The sequence below is a fragment of the Podarcis melisellensis genome (assembly GCF_964234715.1).
Source record: "Podarcis melisellensis genome assembly, chromosome: 10".
NCBI lineage: Eukaryota > Metazoa > Chordata > Lepidosauria > Squamata > Lacertidae > Podarcis > Podarcis melisellensis.
The window spans coordinates 6,998,469-7,013,810 of record NC_138542.1 but is presented as its reverse complement, the minus strand read 5'-3'; the positions used below and the strand labels follow the sequence as shown (position 1 = coordinate 7,013,810).

Genomic DNA, 15,342 nt, shown 5'->3' with positions numbered 1-15,342 from the left:
TGATATATCTGTGCCATTACTTGTCATACTGCAGATGGCTGCACATAAGGTTGAACAAGGATAAAATATGTTTCGTTTTCGTTTCTGAATTCCGCTCGCTGTAATTACCGAAGGTTTATCTATTCCACTGATTACTTTGAAATAAAGCAACATGACCGCTGCTCTTCAGAAGAGTTGGTACAGCAATATATGCAGGCTTACGTTCAGAAAGTCTATTGGGAGTAAAAACTAAAGGATGAAAACAAATCAAGTTGCCTGTATATGATTCCTCTTCCCTTCCATGCTCTATGGCAGAGATGGCCAACATGGCGCTCTCTAGAAATTGCTGGACTACAGCTCCCATTAGCCCAAGCTGGCATGGCCAGTGATGCCATGTTGGGAGTGGCAGTCCAGCTGCATTTGAAGAGCACCATGCTAGCTACCCTTGATGTATGGATTGCAGCCAGCTGATTTCTACTCAGCATAGACCCACTGAAACTAATGGACCTCAGTTAGTTGTATCCATCAGCTTTAATGGGTCTACTCGGAGGATGACTCTTGCTGGATACAATCCCATGTCTATAAAACTAAAAATGAGAATTAGACTGGAAGACTATGCACCCAATTTGACGCTTTGCAGCACCACCTTTCTTCTGCTCTGGGAGGCAAGTCCCATGCCCTGTGCCAGGGAACCAGCCTCAATCAAATTCTAGTATTGGAGAAAATGCAAATGGTTTTTCTTCTTGGTTCAATAATAAATCCAAAAAAGTGTGCTGTGGAAAGTTAAGGTCTCCCATCGACCCTGCATCCAGTCCTAAGGGCCACCCAAGTAGGGCCTTTTCAGCTCTGGCCCTGGCCTGGTAGAACGCCCTACCACAGGAGATCAGGGCCTTGCGGGATTTGACATCTTTCCGCAGGGCCTGCAAGATGGAGCTGTTCTGCCTGGCCCTTGGGTTGGACTCAAGTCCCCATTTATAACATTTATTTATTTATTTATTTATTTATTTATTTATTTATGGAACCCCTTATATGGGATTTTGTATATAAACTTCCCCTTGGCTCTTTTTGCTGGCCCATGTAGGACCAGCATGGATAGTTGGCCCCGGTGAATATTTGACATTTTCTCCCCTTATGGCTTTGATCTATGGACTACCACTAAAATGAGGCTGCATTTTAAGCTGCATTTTAAACTGTATTCTAATTTATATTTCAATCATTTGTTTGTTTTGTTTAATGTTTTTACTGTATTTATATTCAGTGTTAGCTGCCCTGGGCCCGGTCTTAGCCGGGGAGGGCAGGGTATAAATAAATTAAATTAAACTACGGTCTGTTTCTCCTCTACTCAGCCCTTTTGGCAGCACTTCTCACTTCCCTGCCTGCTTACCCCTACAGCTACAGCAAGGAGTAAAGGTAAAGGTACCCCTGCCCGTATGGGCCAGTCTTGCCAGACTCTAGGGTTGTGCGCCCATCTCACTTAAGAGGCTGGGGGCCAGCGCTGTCCGAGGACACTTCCGGGTCACGTGGACAGCGTGACGAAGCTGCTCTGGCGAACTGGCACCAGAGCAGCACACAGAAGCACCGTTTACCTTCCCACTATAAAGCGGTACCTATTTATCTACTTGCACTTTTAAGGGTGCTTTCGAACTGCTAGGTGGGCAGGAGCTGGGACCGAACGACGGGAGCTCACCCCGCCACGGGGATTCGAACAGCCGACCATGCGATCGGCAAGTCCTAGGCGCTGAGGTTTTACCCACAGCGCCACCCGCGTCCCGAACACAGCAAGGAGTAGGTTTGCCTTATTATTTCTATAAGGATAGTTTGATGAGTAAAGAATAATGCCTGCCTCAAAAGCGTCAAATGCTTCCAGGAAGGGTACTTAACTCTCTCTCCACCTGATTCTCTGTTCTGAACTGCCCCAAGTAGCTCCTGTTACTCATACCACCCTTCTGGCAACCATAAGCTGTGAACCACTGCAGAACAAAGCTACTATCTCTAGTCATTTCAATTCTTAGCCATTACTATAGGTTTAGCTTTCATGGATTTGTCCAATACAAACTGCTCTAATGATGAGTGTTGCCCTGTTTAAATATAACAGGGTACAGAAAATGACAGTTCTGTGGTACGCAGGAAAAGTAAAAAGTGCAATGAGGGGGACAAACGAGGAACACAAAGTCAGGGACATGTGGAACCAGAATTGGCCTCCATAGTCACTTAACGGAATCACTGTTTAGACTGTGTTCATGGAAGACAATCTTACTTGGCTACGAGTGATCGCCAAAGAAGAAGAAGAAAGTCAGCATTACTATAGTAATGCAAAGTTTGTTTTTATTATCCTACAATGAAAGTTAGAACTGGATTCCACTACCTAAAGCCAATAACAGCACAAAAATGTAAACTAAACATCATATGGAAAACCCAGCAAAACATCTACCTATAATCAGCGCTCAACAACCTCAACAACAACAACACACTCTGTAGCATCAGTGTGCAATTGATGGCTCATAAGCCATAAGAAAGTGGGTCTCCAACACCGCTGCCATTGCTGTTTCCCCCCAGAGAGAGCCGGGTGAGAGAAAGAGGGAGAAAGAAGGAATGCAAATTGTGGAGAAATACTTGCCAAATGTGGTAAAAGCAATCAGATTTGGGCTCCATGTTCCAGCAGATGGGGTTCAAAGAAGTGCCATGGGTAAGTTTGTAGACTACTGACCTACGTTATTACCAGAAATTCAGCTAGCTAATCCACTCCTTTGCGCAATCAACCTCCACAAGGGCCATCATCTCCACCACCAACTAATTATTCTCTGGAATCTGAACGGGCACGAACACTTCTAGTTAATTCTTTTCTCTTTTACCTTCCCCCTACTCAGTACTCAAGCTTAAAATGGGGATTTATCGCAAAGCCTGTGACTGACAGAACAGCCTTCCACTTCAAACATAGCTCCATTTACTTAGAAGCCAGCACTTTTTATTTCAGCAACGCTTCCCTCCCAGGAAGAATGATCAGAATTGCAGCCTTCAGGTGACAGTGCAGATACATAACATGACTGAAACTTACATATAAAACTATACTTAATTCTTGATAGCTTTACATCAGACACTGTACAATTGGTTCCCACTCTGTGATTGTTCCTGGAACCGAAGCTATATTAGTCTAGTGATTGAATTATAATGGAAGACTATGTCTGAAATAATATTATAGTTTTAGAATTCATGCTCCCTCTACAATTTTCTGCAGAGAACAGTTACTGCTAAGAATTTATTTATTTTATTTATTTTAGTACCTGGCTAGGCTCTCCACAGCATGTAAAAATGTGGGTGTGCTGGCAACAAACTATTCAAGTTATTTTACTGACTCTGCATTTTATTGCAGCACACCATACCGTGCATAGTTATATCCCAATTTGACTACAGCCCCAAATATTATACACCAAATGAACATCGCATCTATTGTTAACCGGCTGGGCAGAATGGGTTGCATAACAGCAGCTTTACAATGCCGCCATAAAAGACGGATATGTTGGTATATGAGAGTAACAATAATTCATGCATTTATGCAAAGAATAGGAAGTTCAGTTTCACAAAAGAGAGATGTATAATGCATATCAGTGCTACTATTTTATGTTAAGCCTATTTAAAAATGATGATGTTGCCACTGTAATATGTGCCACCGAAATCACTTTCAAAGTTAGGTGTGCTGCTCTATCAGTTGTTAGAATTATGGGTTTCCTTGATAAAGGATCTGCACCATTAAAAGCTTTAAAAAGAAAAAGGCAACAGCAGTTTTCCCCGTAATGGCTAACTCAACGCTGGGAAAAGCTGTACTTATTGAATTTATCACACCACTATTAATGGCAGAAAACCCGTTGAGAGGGGGAAAAGGGTGGTAACAATGCTTACAGATGTTTCACACTATAGCAACACACCACCTCACCACATCTAAGAGGTACTTTAGTTAGGAAATAGGGAGTTTCAGTGGTTTGTATATTCCTTCTCCGTTCCACTTCCCCCTGTTCTTTCGGTAGTTTGATTTCACCCCTTTTAGCATTGGCCTGCTTAATGCCAACCAGCAAGGCCTTAAAAACGGGGAATCCAAGATTTGAGATGGGTTTCTAAGCCCTGGTTATAGGGCAAGGCTGCTTCAGGAGTTGCCCACCAAGGCCAAAGCGAGGGAGGGCAGCTGCAGCCCAGGACCAGCGGAGGAGGACAGGACAGAGGGGGAAGAAAGAACTGAGAGTGATTCTGGACCCCCTGGGAAAATTGACATACCTGCTGTACCTGGAACTGGGTGTGAAGAGAGCAGCTAAATGGGACACAGCTGTGGGCAGCCTAAGGAAGTATCATCCACCCTGGGCCTTCCCATAAAAAGCAAGTCTGGTGTGAGAGACTAGGGTGTTTCTAGAACTTTTCTTGTTGTGAGACTTTTGTGGGTGAGCCGAGCGTTTGTTTGGACCCCAGGTGGAAACCCAGAGGCAGAGGGAGAGGGTGTGCCAGAAGGGAAATGAATTAATATCGATTCATATATTAAGTTACTTTGTATTAATATAACATTTTTAGATGCAACTGTTTTGTTGTTGCTGCTGTTTCCTCCAGACCACACCTGGAATACTGTCTCCAGTTCCGGGCACCACAATTTAAGAAGGATGTTGACAAGCTGGAAAGTGTGCAGAGGAAACTAACCAAGGGTCTGGAAACCAAGTCTTACAAGGAATGCTTGAAGGAGCTGGGTATGATTAGCCTGGAAAAGAGAAGACTGATAATAATAATAATAAATTTTATTTATACCCCGCCCTCCCCGGCCAGAGCCGGGCTCAGGGCGGCTAACACCAGTGAAATTACAGTAAAAACATAATAGGGAAAAAAACCAATTTAAAATACAGGTTAAAATGCAAATTAAAATGCAGCCTCATTTTAAAAGTAGCCAAAAGCATAACGGGAGGGAAACATAAGGGTCGGACTGAGTCCAAACCAAAGGCCAGGCGGAACAGCTCTGTCTTACAGGCCCTGCGGAAAGATGTCAAGTCCCGCAGGGCCCTAGTCTCTTGTGACAGAGCATTCCACCAAGTCGGGGCCACTACTGAAAAGGCCCTGGCTCTAGTTGAGACCAATCTAACCATCTTAAGACTTGGGACCTCCAAAATGTTGTCATTTGTGGACCTTAAGGTCCTCTGTGGGGCATACCAGGAGAGGTGGTCCCGTAGGTACGTGGGTCCTAGGCCACATAGGGCTTTAAATGTCAAAACCAGCATCTTAAACCTGACCCTGTACTCCACCGGGAGCCAGTGCAGCTGGTATAGCACTGGATGAATGTGATAGCCATCTCCAAATATATTAAGGGCTGTCACGTGGAGGACGGAGCATGCTTGTTTTCTCCTGCTCTGGAGGGCAGGACTCAAATCCATGGCTTCAAGTTACAAGAAAGGAGATTCTGACTAAACATTCGGAAAAAACTTTCTGACAGTAAGAGCTGGTCAGCAGTAGAACAGACTCTCATGAGAGGTGTCTCCTGAATGACACTGAGAGATATTTTGAATACAGTCAATCCTCGTTTTGCATGGGGGTTCCGTTCCGGACCTCCTGGCCCATAACAGCCGAGTATGCATAAGCCCATTCTGCCCCTCCATGACATTTTGGAACTACTTCCGGATTTGGAGCACAACTGTGTATCATTTAAATGCGTCTACATCAGGAGTTGCCTGTATAGTAAACAGTGTAGAAGTTAAACAATCAATCAATCAATCCTAGCTGGCACCAATATAGAAGTAATTCTGTGCTGTGGTTAAAACAAACCACGAAAGAGAGTATCTAATTCATGCTTGAGATGGAGTGAAGAAACCCAGAATGCACTTCCTAAATGGGAAGAGAATGTTATGGCTGCTACATCAGACCAGAAAAACCATAAGAGCCCATGTGAGGTAATGATAGCAATATGATCGCTATCATGAATATCCCTGTTGGATTCCAAGGGAGAAAGGCCAAGCAGCGGCCTCCACACCAGGTGGAAAAAGATGTGTTCTAGATTAACCACACATCCGCATTAGTGTACAGTGACTGTTCCCATTCTATATGCAAAAACCATTCATCTACTACGCTTATTTATAAATAAGTGAATAATTCATCTATCAAGAGCAAATCATAAAAAATATAGCTTCTAAAAGCAAATAAAACAATTAATGAAATTCTTCTTGTGGAATATCAATGGATTTAAGGGATGCTTCCTGGCAGGCGTCGTTTGCTCCCCCTCTAGATTTATTCTTGTCAGGGAGACATCAGTGTAACATAAGAGGTAATTGAGCAATTGAGGCATTGACATTACTGGTTAAAATAAGAGTTGTTAGTTACCATTAGCAATTTCAAACCATTTTCAGTAGCTCATATATGAGAGGTAACACTGATCTGGCATGGTAGAGAATTTGTTCAGCAGGTGAACCAAGACATAGGCTGGAAGAGGGACCTACACACACCTGGCTCTAGATACATGCCACACAGGTTCAGTGCTGACATAGCATTCTTGATCAAATAATTATGGCTTGAGGACACTATGATGATGATGGTGATGATGATGTTTACCATATATCACACCTTTTCCCTAGTCTGAACTTCCCTCCTTATGCTCAGACCCTCCCTATCAACCCTCTTTCCCTCCTGTGTACAAATTCTCTCATTCCATCCTTTGCTGCAAAGAATAAGGGGACCCCTCTGATACCCTGATCCTAAGTTGCTTATCTTTGTTGACAAACAACAAAACTACATTGTGGGAGTAACTGGCTCTCTTAAAAGAGGGAGTGCAATACTGGTTTTCTGCTAAGGCCAGGGAGTATTAAAGTTTGGGCACTACAATGTCTACCTATGCCAGGGTACGATGAGCCCGGTCTCTGGCTAATCCTCTCCAGGTTTCATCCTTGTGGCTGCATAAGGGCTGGGCATAGTTACGGGGCTGGCACCTATGCCCTTTATCTCTTCATGGCCCTGCCAGTAATGCATGGCTTGCCGGACAGCTAAGTGGGTAGATCTGTGCCAGCCCCATTTCGAAACATGAAGCACAGCAGCACAACACATGCAGCAATTACTTCTCACATTCTTTGGGGGGTTTTAGGCTACTGTCCCTGTATTCTCCTTTTCAAGGAGACTGGGGGCATGAAGGGATGGGCCATTGTGAGCCTAGGGCAGTTTTTTCAGCAGCAACAGTGCTGGGTGTTGCTGAAAGACAGAGCCACAAGCCATGTTGCTGCATTCTGCACTATTCCTTACTTCCATGTTTGACTACCTCCCAAATGTCAAAACACCTTCTCAAATGTGGCTTCAAGGCAGCTGGATGCTGAACTCACAGGATGGGGCCTCATCCTTCTTGGGCTAGCAGAAATCTGCTTGTGTCAAATAAGTCTCATTGTTGAGGCATCATAGGACACCTAGAACAAAAGGACCTTGCCATAGAAGAAAGCTCAGATTTAAAAAGAGCCCTGGGCACACATCAGACATCCAGGAGGAAAGATGGCGGACTAATCATCTATTGCCAACACTCTGTCAACAGAGACAATTATGTGGCGATTAATGATAGCCAAGACATAAATCTTGGTTAACACACACACACACACACACAGAGAGAGAGAGAGAGAGAGACAGACAGACAGACAGACAGACAGACAGACTTGACAGCAGATAGTTCTTCTGCTTCTCCTCAACGGGATGATTGGTTCCAACAGCCTTTGCGGGGGGCGGGGGCAGCCAGTGAGGGAAAGTAGCAGAGAGTAAAGGTAAGTGTAAATGGCCACTCACCTGGCTGCCTGCCACTGCTTTCCTTCCTCCTAACCAACAGCTGTACACTCAAACCTAGACCTTCTCCACTGTCTGTATTTGCAGATGAAAACTTAAAAGAGCCATTAGCAAATCGCACCTCAACAAGTCAAGATGATTACAACTGCCTCTTTAACTCCATTATTTGCAAAACAGTTTCCATAGCAGCCTAACACCGGAGTAATTATGCTGCTTTGAAAGAGAAAGGCAAACCTTGCAGAGAGACGTGGTAACTATGCAATACTTGGTGTCGTTTATGAACAAGCAACCAAAAAACCCCTGAGACCTTTAAGTTCTCAGTTTGGCTTACCCTGTCCACTTTAAAGTGTGTTAAGTCAGTAATTAGTGTCCCGTGGGCTTAATCTATCCTGACAAATGAAGGGCTTTCCAGCTTTAGCTAAGCACTTATGCTTCGCCAAATGCTGAAGAAAGGGGGAAGTGAGCAAACTTTCATGGCTGTACCTTCCTACTTTTCCTGCTGTCTCCCTCTTGCTGCCAGAACCAGTCTTGGTCTGCTACAACTACACCAGGGGTAGCCAACATGGTGCTGTCGAGCTACAGCTCCCATTATCTCTAACCACTGACCATGCTGGTTGGGGCTTGTGGGAGCTGTAGCCCATCAACACCTGGAGGGCACTATGTGGTCTACCCTTGGACTACACCAGTACTGTCAAGAGGAAGACAAAATACTTGTCCCATCATTACCCATGTTTTGCTATCAAGTGGCCCGTTAGTCAGTCATTGTCGGCTGCAGTTATGCAGGCCATGGCTTTACAACAGGACTAGTCTGCTAAAGCAGTGTTTTTCAACCACTGTTCTGCGGCACACTAGTGTTGCCTGGTGTGTTGCCTGGTGTGCCGTGGAAAAAATTGAAAAATTCGAAAGATTTTAAAATAAAGTATTTTATAATTTTTCATATTTCTGTTTACTTACTATTTCATAATAAAGTAATTATAAAATACTTTCTTTGTGTTTATTTGATTCCTATTCAAGAGAATTACTTTATATATAGTCAATATAGGCACAGAGTTAAATTTTTTAACATTTTCTAATGGTGGTGTGGCTCTTGATTTTTTTTCATGAAACAAGTGTGCCTTTGCCCAAAAAAGGTTGAAAAACACTGTGCTAAAGCACATCAGTTCCTAGAAAAGCACCATCATCTTATTTCTGAAAAGGGAGAAGCTGTTGTTTGCCAAAAAAGCAATCTTCTGTGACTCTATTTAGCTGACCAGAGGAGTCCAGGCATAGAGCCACTGTTTTAAAAGCCTAGAAAAAACAGGACCATTGAGCATGACTTGCTTTATCAAAAGGATGCCAAAGCAAGAGAAGAGGAGACCATCCCAAACTGGCCAACAGGTTTTCCAAAAAGAGACATCATGTCATTTCCATTTCAGTTTAAGCACTGATTTTCCCCATGAAAATAACCACCTGCTTCAGAAACTTTACTGTGGCAACATTTCGCTTAAATTTCAGTCATCACTCTTTGCCAACTGTACACTTGAATTTTCCCCAGCAATCCAATACATTAAAACAAAGCCAAGCTGTAATTAGTTTTCCTGGGTAGAAGGAATGGAGTCAGCAATAAAGATGACAAACCTGTGTTTTGCCAAGAGACAAAATCCATAATTTCCCTCTCTGGGATTTAATCTAGCAGTCTTGAATTAACACTTTAGAAAGCTGTATTAGAAACCTTCTTTGAGATTATACATTGCTTTAATTTTCTCTGGGAGCGTAATAGCCAAGGATTTAGCTGTTTCATCTGAGTAGAAATCTAAGAAACATAGTCTAGGGTCCATGGTGGGGAACATCGTGCCCAAGAGCCTAAACAGGCCCCCTGGGCCTTCCCATTTGGCCCACGAGTCTGTTTCAGCAAAGCTACAATGACCAAATAATTTTACTCCTTTTCAGTGAAAGGGCAATCCCTTAAGAAAAACTATTGGACTTCTGTAGAAGCAAAGCATACAGTTCCCCATTACTCTTTAAAAAACGAGTTTGCAAATTAATTTTCAGGACATATATTATTCAAAAGGCATTAGTTATCATCAGTAGGCCCTTTTATAGTTACAGTATCTTGGGCGTACAGCATGTAGAGAAAGGACCTACCGTATATAAACTGCAAGGGCACTGAGTGCATTGAGAGAACCGTATTTTGAAAAAGCTGAACAGCCTGCAGGAAAAATTATTAGTGTTAATTATAAGGAACCGAAATCATTGTTTCCTTAACAATTTCAAAGCCATTAATTCCTCTTTCCTCCATCCCACATCTCTTTACCAAACACTTACAGGATAGCAGTAGTTTATGGGATATACTGTGCTTATTCAAGGGGTGGGTTTAATTAACTTGCAACTAAAGTGAAGATGCTCCACAGTAGGCTGCTCCCTGAATTCCTGACAGGTAAACCAGTAAGACCGCGATAATATGTACTCTTTAATAAAAGTGAAGCAGTGTAGTGGTGTTTTTATTTTTAAAGCCTTTAATTTCCGTCTGTCTCCACACACATGTCTACTCTGCAGCTCAGGAAACTTTAACCTTGTTGGGGGGAAAGTGCATACAAACTACCGTACGTATACAGAGGACTTTGGTGCAAATTCAAAGGGAAAGTTTATAAATATTAAAGTATTGCCAATTTTATTTAGAAAACAGCATTGCTCATTTGTACAGTCATAAAGTTAACAGTAAAGTAAAGTTGGCTTCCTATGTATATTAATTATATGTACAGAACAACTGTGCCCTTTTACACCAAATCCATTCCTGCTATGTGAAAAGTAATCAGCACCAGACAATATGCAATAAAGAGGAAGACACGCTGTTTTAGTAAAATTAATTTGGAAAATTTAACCGTCAGCTTGCAATGTTAATTCACAACAGTGCTCTTGAATTCACTGGCAGATTATAAGCATTATGTGGAAACAAATTATTAACATCTAATGATACTGTGACCACCTGAGAATGGCTTCAGTAAAGCCTTTCACAGACATACGTCTCTCATATAGCAATTCATATTTATTTATTTGCATCATGTTTTACATGCAGGGAGTGACTTGCAGAACCATTTGTATTACTTTAATCTGAAAAACAGTTCTGATGAACATGCAGTCATTTATCAAATGTGAATCACACAAGTGAGGCACAAATCACCTTATATATTTAGCATTCCAAATGATACAATGGTACTAACGACCCAGTGGGCATTGATCAGAAGTGGAATTTAAGTTAAATCTAACACGTCTGCAAATTCAGAATATTCTTCCGCAAGCCGGACCACTTTATTTAAATCCATTCGCTTTTTCATCAAACCCACTGCAGGACATGGAGGAATAAAAGGAGGGTGTGCTCCTGCTTTAAGTATCAATTTGCAGTAAGCACTAATGTTAATATCAAGATACCTGTATCCTGGGAAACTTGCAAGTGCAAGAAACATTAATGTGTAGTAATCATTCACATGCTTCGGAACTACAAATGCCACATTGCTATTACATGCCATACACAACAAATATACATGCTCAATCAACTCCATTATGGACTTAAAAAACAACCCCAAAAACATGAAATCCTTGTCGAGGTTACAAATTAAGGAAATGCAAAGACACACTAATTAGTACCCTCTCAGATCTTCCCCAAAAGTGAACAGTGAAACATAATTGAAAGCATTTTACAAACGCAAAATAAAAATATACTTATAACGTAATACCTAAGTTTACATAGCCAGCCCACAACATAAATTTTCTGGGAAGCTCACGAAAGAAATACAAACAGTACTAAATATACAGATTCACCTAGGTACATAATAGGCACGTGCTTTTTTAATCCTATAATTTAATCTCAATCCAATATGTAATGAACTAAATCTGACGTTTTGAATGGGATCAGACTTGAATGAGAAAGGTCAGGAGAGCAATAGTGCCTAGAAAATATACCAAATCACAATCTCTGGCAGTAACCACCATTCAAATTAATTTCTGAACGACAACTAAGCTTGCAGAGCACACATCTCTGTAGAAATCTCTACTACGTGGCTAAATATAGCACCTGGGTGAAACTTCCAATAGGTAACTCAAGAGCATATTGCTTGGAGGCATTGCCCTCTGAGTCCAACCACCTACAGCAAGAACATGCACCTTCAGAATCCCGAGAAGAATTCCTGCTTGGCTTTCACATAACTATATCCCCCCCTCCAATTAATCACCCTTTTTTATTTGATTTAAAATAAAAATAAAAATCATTGCCCTGGGACCTCCATTCCTCCTTTCACTCTCTGGCAAAATACCTCCGTAAAAATCTCTGTCATTTGCTTATTTGTCTCCCCTCTTGAGGTTCAAATAATTGGCACTTGAACATAACCAAGTTATATGCATTGCACCATACCTGTCTTTTTTGAATAACAGGTGGCGCTGTGGGTTAAAGCCTCAGCGCCTAGGACTTGCCGATCTAAAGGTCGGCGGTTCGAATCCCTGCTGCGGGGTGCGCTCCCGCTGCTCAGTCCCAGCGCCTGCCAACCTAGCAGTTCGAAAGCACCTCCGGGTGCAAGTAGATAAATAGGGACCGCTTACCAGCGGGAAGGTAAACGGCGTTTCCGTGTGCAGCTCTGGCTCGCCAGAGCAGCGATGTCACGCTGGCCACGTGACCCGGAAGTGTCTCCGGACAGCGCTGGCCCCTGGCCTCTTAAGTGAGATGGGCGCACAACCCCAGAGTCTGTCAAGACTGGCCCGTACGGGCAGGGGGGGGTACCCAAACCTCTTGGGTGCTTTCCAAGGGCAGATTTATACTCCAGGTTACACATCTACACCACAATGTTATCCAATCAGATCCTTCCCCCTGGGACATGTTTGAATGTTGTTAGCCACCTTGGGCATTTTTAAAATGGAAAGGCAGAGTATAAGTGTAACAAATATATAAAACACTGGCCATGCTTGACCTGGCCACAGACTGATTCATACTGACAATATCCTCAATAACTAGACCCAGACCCTTCCTCAAGAGCTATAAATGGATACCCTGTTGGAAGGTTTGCCTTGGTACTCTCAGCATTTTGCTTTATGTGTTAGAGGCTGAAGTGGTGAAGCATATCTGCGTCTCCGTTGCCTTCTTTTGTCACATTAGCTACACAGTTGTTTTTGCCACTTCAAAGCTAAGCCTTGGTCAGAAAGGTTGAACAAGAGCAGTTGAGTTGCTGGACTTGCTTGCAGGCTCAGATTCTCAACTGGTCAGAAGCTTCACTGGGTGACCTCGGACTGGTCACCCCGTAGCCTACCTCAAAGGGTTGTTGGGAGGATAGCACAAGGAAGGAGGGAACAATGTATTTTTCTTTCCTTGCAGGATGCAAATATATACAATACATACATAAAGAAAGGCTGGAGACCGTAAGGAATCTACTAATGCCATGGGCTTTGAACTGCCATCTCTTTGCTTTCCAAAGAGTCACTTGGAAGCTACAGATGTCGACTGCAATCCTATGCACACTTACCTGGTGCTATGCAGCAGTGTGACTTGTTTAACAAATAAAACATCTATAGGATTGGGCTGCATGGCTCTTGGGGGGGGGGGAGAAACTACAGAGGCTTTCCCCCATTGTACTATCATACAGAGAAACCAAACCTTGCCAGAGAGACTCCCAACAGTCGCAGCTGTCCCTCAATCAGACATGAATAACAAGACCTCACCCATGTTGAGAAGCAGCTTTCATTTGTCATAGCAAGTGCCACGGAAAGCTATACCAGAAGCACCTCAAGAACAGAGCAACTTTGCCTGTCTGGTGGGATTTCTTTCAAGCATTCCCCAAGGTTCTCATTACCATTTCCTTGTGACCTTTCCTTAAGTACCAGCCTCTGCCAGAGGACAGATTTGTCACTGCGAGCTCAAACGTGGCTCTTGCAAGGTCTCATCCACTCAAGCCTTTGGAAAGGTGAACAGCATCAGTCCCGTATCTTTTCCCCACATGCAAGACCCCAGTGCAGTACAATTTCCCCCAGAAAGAGAGGCAAATACGTAATCTGTCAGTCCACATTGTCATTGGTGTGGCATCTTCTCTCTTAGGGACGGTTTCAAACCCCAAGAAAGCATCCCTAATCTATGCAAGAGTTTTTCCCTGGGTGACAACGTTTTCCGACACGTCGCTTTGAATGCAACACACCCACCCCTTTGCGGGCAATGTTGTGCCCCAGGTTACCCCTCCGCATCTTCTAAGTGCACCTAAGTTTATTTCTACTAACTATCCAGCCCTGCTGGGGAATTTAACCTGCAAAAGCTCCCCTTGGAATACAGCTTTCTCCCCACCACCAGGGCAAAAAGGCAACCTAACACTTTTGTCACCCACAAAATGAAGAGCTTTCCATGCACACAGGTTTGCACCTTGCATCTCCAGATGCTGCCTTGCCCCTTGGGGGGCATGGAGGGTGCTTGCTTAGATCCCGCCCGTCTGGTTGGTCCGGCGGGGTGACAGTGGGACCAGCCCGGCAGGACTGGGGACATCATAATTCCAAGGATCGGGATGAGCAGGAGGGTTCCTGCCTTCCTAAGGAAATGCACATTTCGAGGACCAGAGGTGGGGTAGGTTGGGAGGGGGGTGTTGAGGCGATCGCGTGCAGGTTACCTAAGTGGCCCACGGACGGGGCTGGGACGCGCGAGTTTCCTCCCCCCACCCACCCCCCCCCGGGCCCGGTGCGCCCTTAACCCCCGACTCACCGGAGCTCAGCTGCATCCAGGCGCAGATCTTGTAGACGGTGGCCGTGTTGCAGAAGAAGAAGAGGATGAAGCAGACGATGCAGGAGATGATGAGCACCATGGAGAGCCCGATGAAGAAGGAGGCGGCTTTGAAGGCTCCCGAGGGCAGGCTGGAGAAGTCGGTGAAGCTGCCCTGGCACGTGAGTTCCCGGGAGAAGCCGCTGCCGGTGCAGAAGTGGAAGAGCCCGAAGTAGCCCGCCTGAGGCGTCTCCACGCCGTCGCCGATCCAGTAGGGCTGGAAGAAACACACCACGTTGACGATGGCGAAGCAGATGGTGAAGATGGCCCACAGCACCCCGATGGCGCGCGAGTTCCGCACGTAGTTGGTGTGGTACAGCTTGGCCGCCTCCTGGGGCGGCAGCAGAGCCCCGGACGACGAGCCGCCGCCCGACGAGGCGGCCCCGGGAGCCGCCGCCCCCGCCGCCGCCGCTCCGGGCATGGTGGCCGAGAAGAGCCCCAGCCCCGCTTCACGCGCCCGGGCGCCGCGGCATCGCCAGCAAGGCGCGCTCCTCCTCCTTCTCCCTCCGCGAAGAGCGCGGCTCGCTCCTGGCTGGCGCCCACCCGGGATTCGAGGGAGCCTCTGCCGGCGCGGCTGGTGCTGCTGCTGGTGCCGCCGCCGCGCGCGGCAAGTGCACTGAACACTCCCCCTAGCGCAGCTCCGTCGCGGCGCCCGAGAGCCCGGCTTCCTCGCTGCTGCGCAGCCGCGCCCGGCGCCCGGGGGGGGGGGAGAGAGACGGGGGGGGGCTCCGTCTGCCTGCCTCGTCTCCGGCGTCCCCCTCTCTTGCGGGAGCAACAGGAGGACGGCACGTGTCGAGGGCCCAGGGAGAAAAGGGATAGATTTAATATATGGA

At 45.1% G+C, this 15,342-nt stretch overlaps 1 protein-coding gene across 2 annotated transcripts in view; it reads right to left on the bottom strand.

The window, feature by feature from the left end:
• The window catches only part of LHFPL3 (LHFPL tetraspan subfamily member 3), a gene marked incomplete at its 5' end in the record, with an annotated part of 266,350 nt that extends 251,420 nt beyond the window's left edge, over positions 1–14,930 (bottom strand). For both annotated transcript variants that reach the window (XM_081927889.1, XM_081927888.1), the window contains one exon: positions 14,453–14,930. In XM_081927889.1, coding sequence (XP_081784015.1) covers positions 14,453–14,930 — 478 coding nt within the window. The remainder of the gene's footprint in view (positions 1–14,452) is intronic.
• Positions 14,931–15,342: the final 412 nt, after the last annotated feature.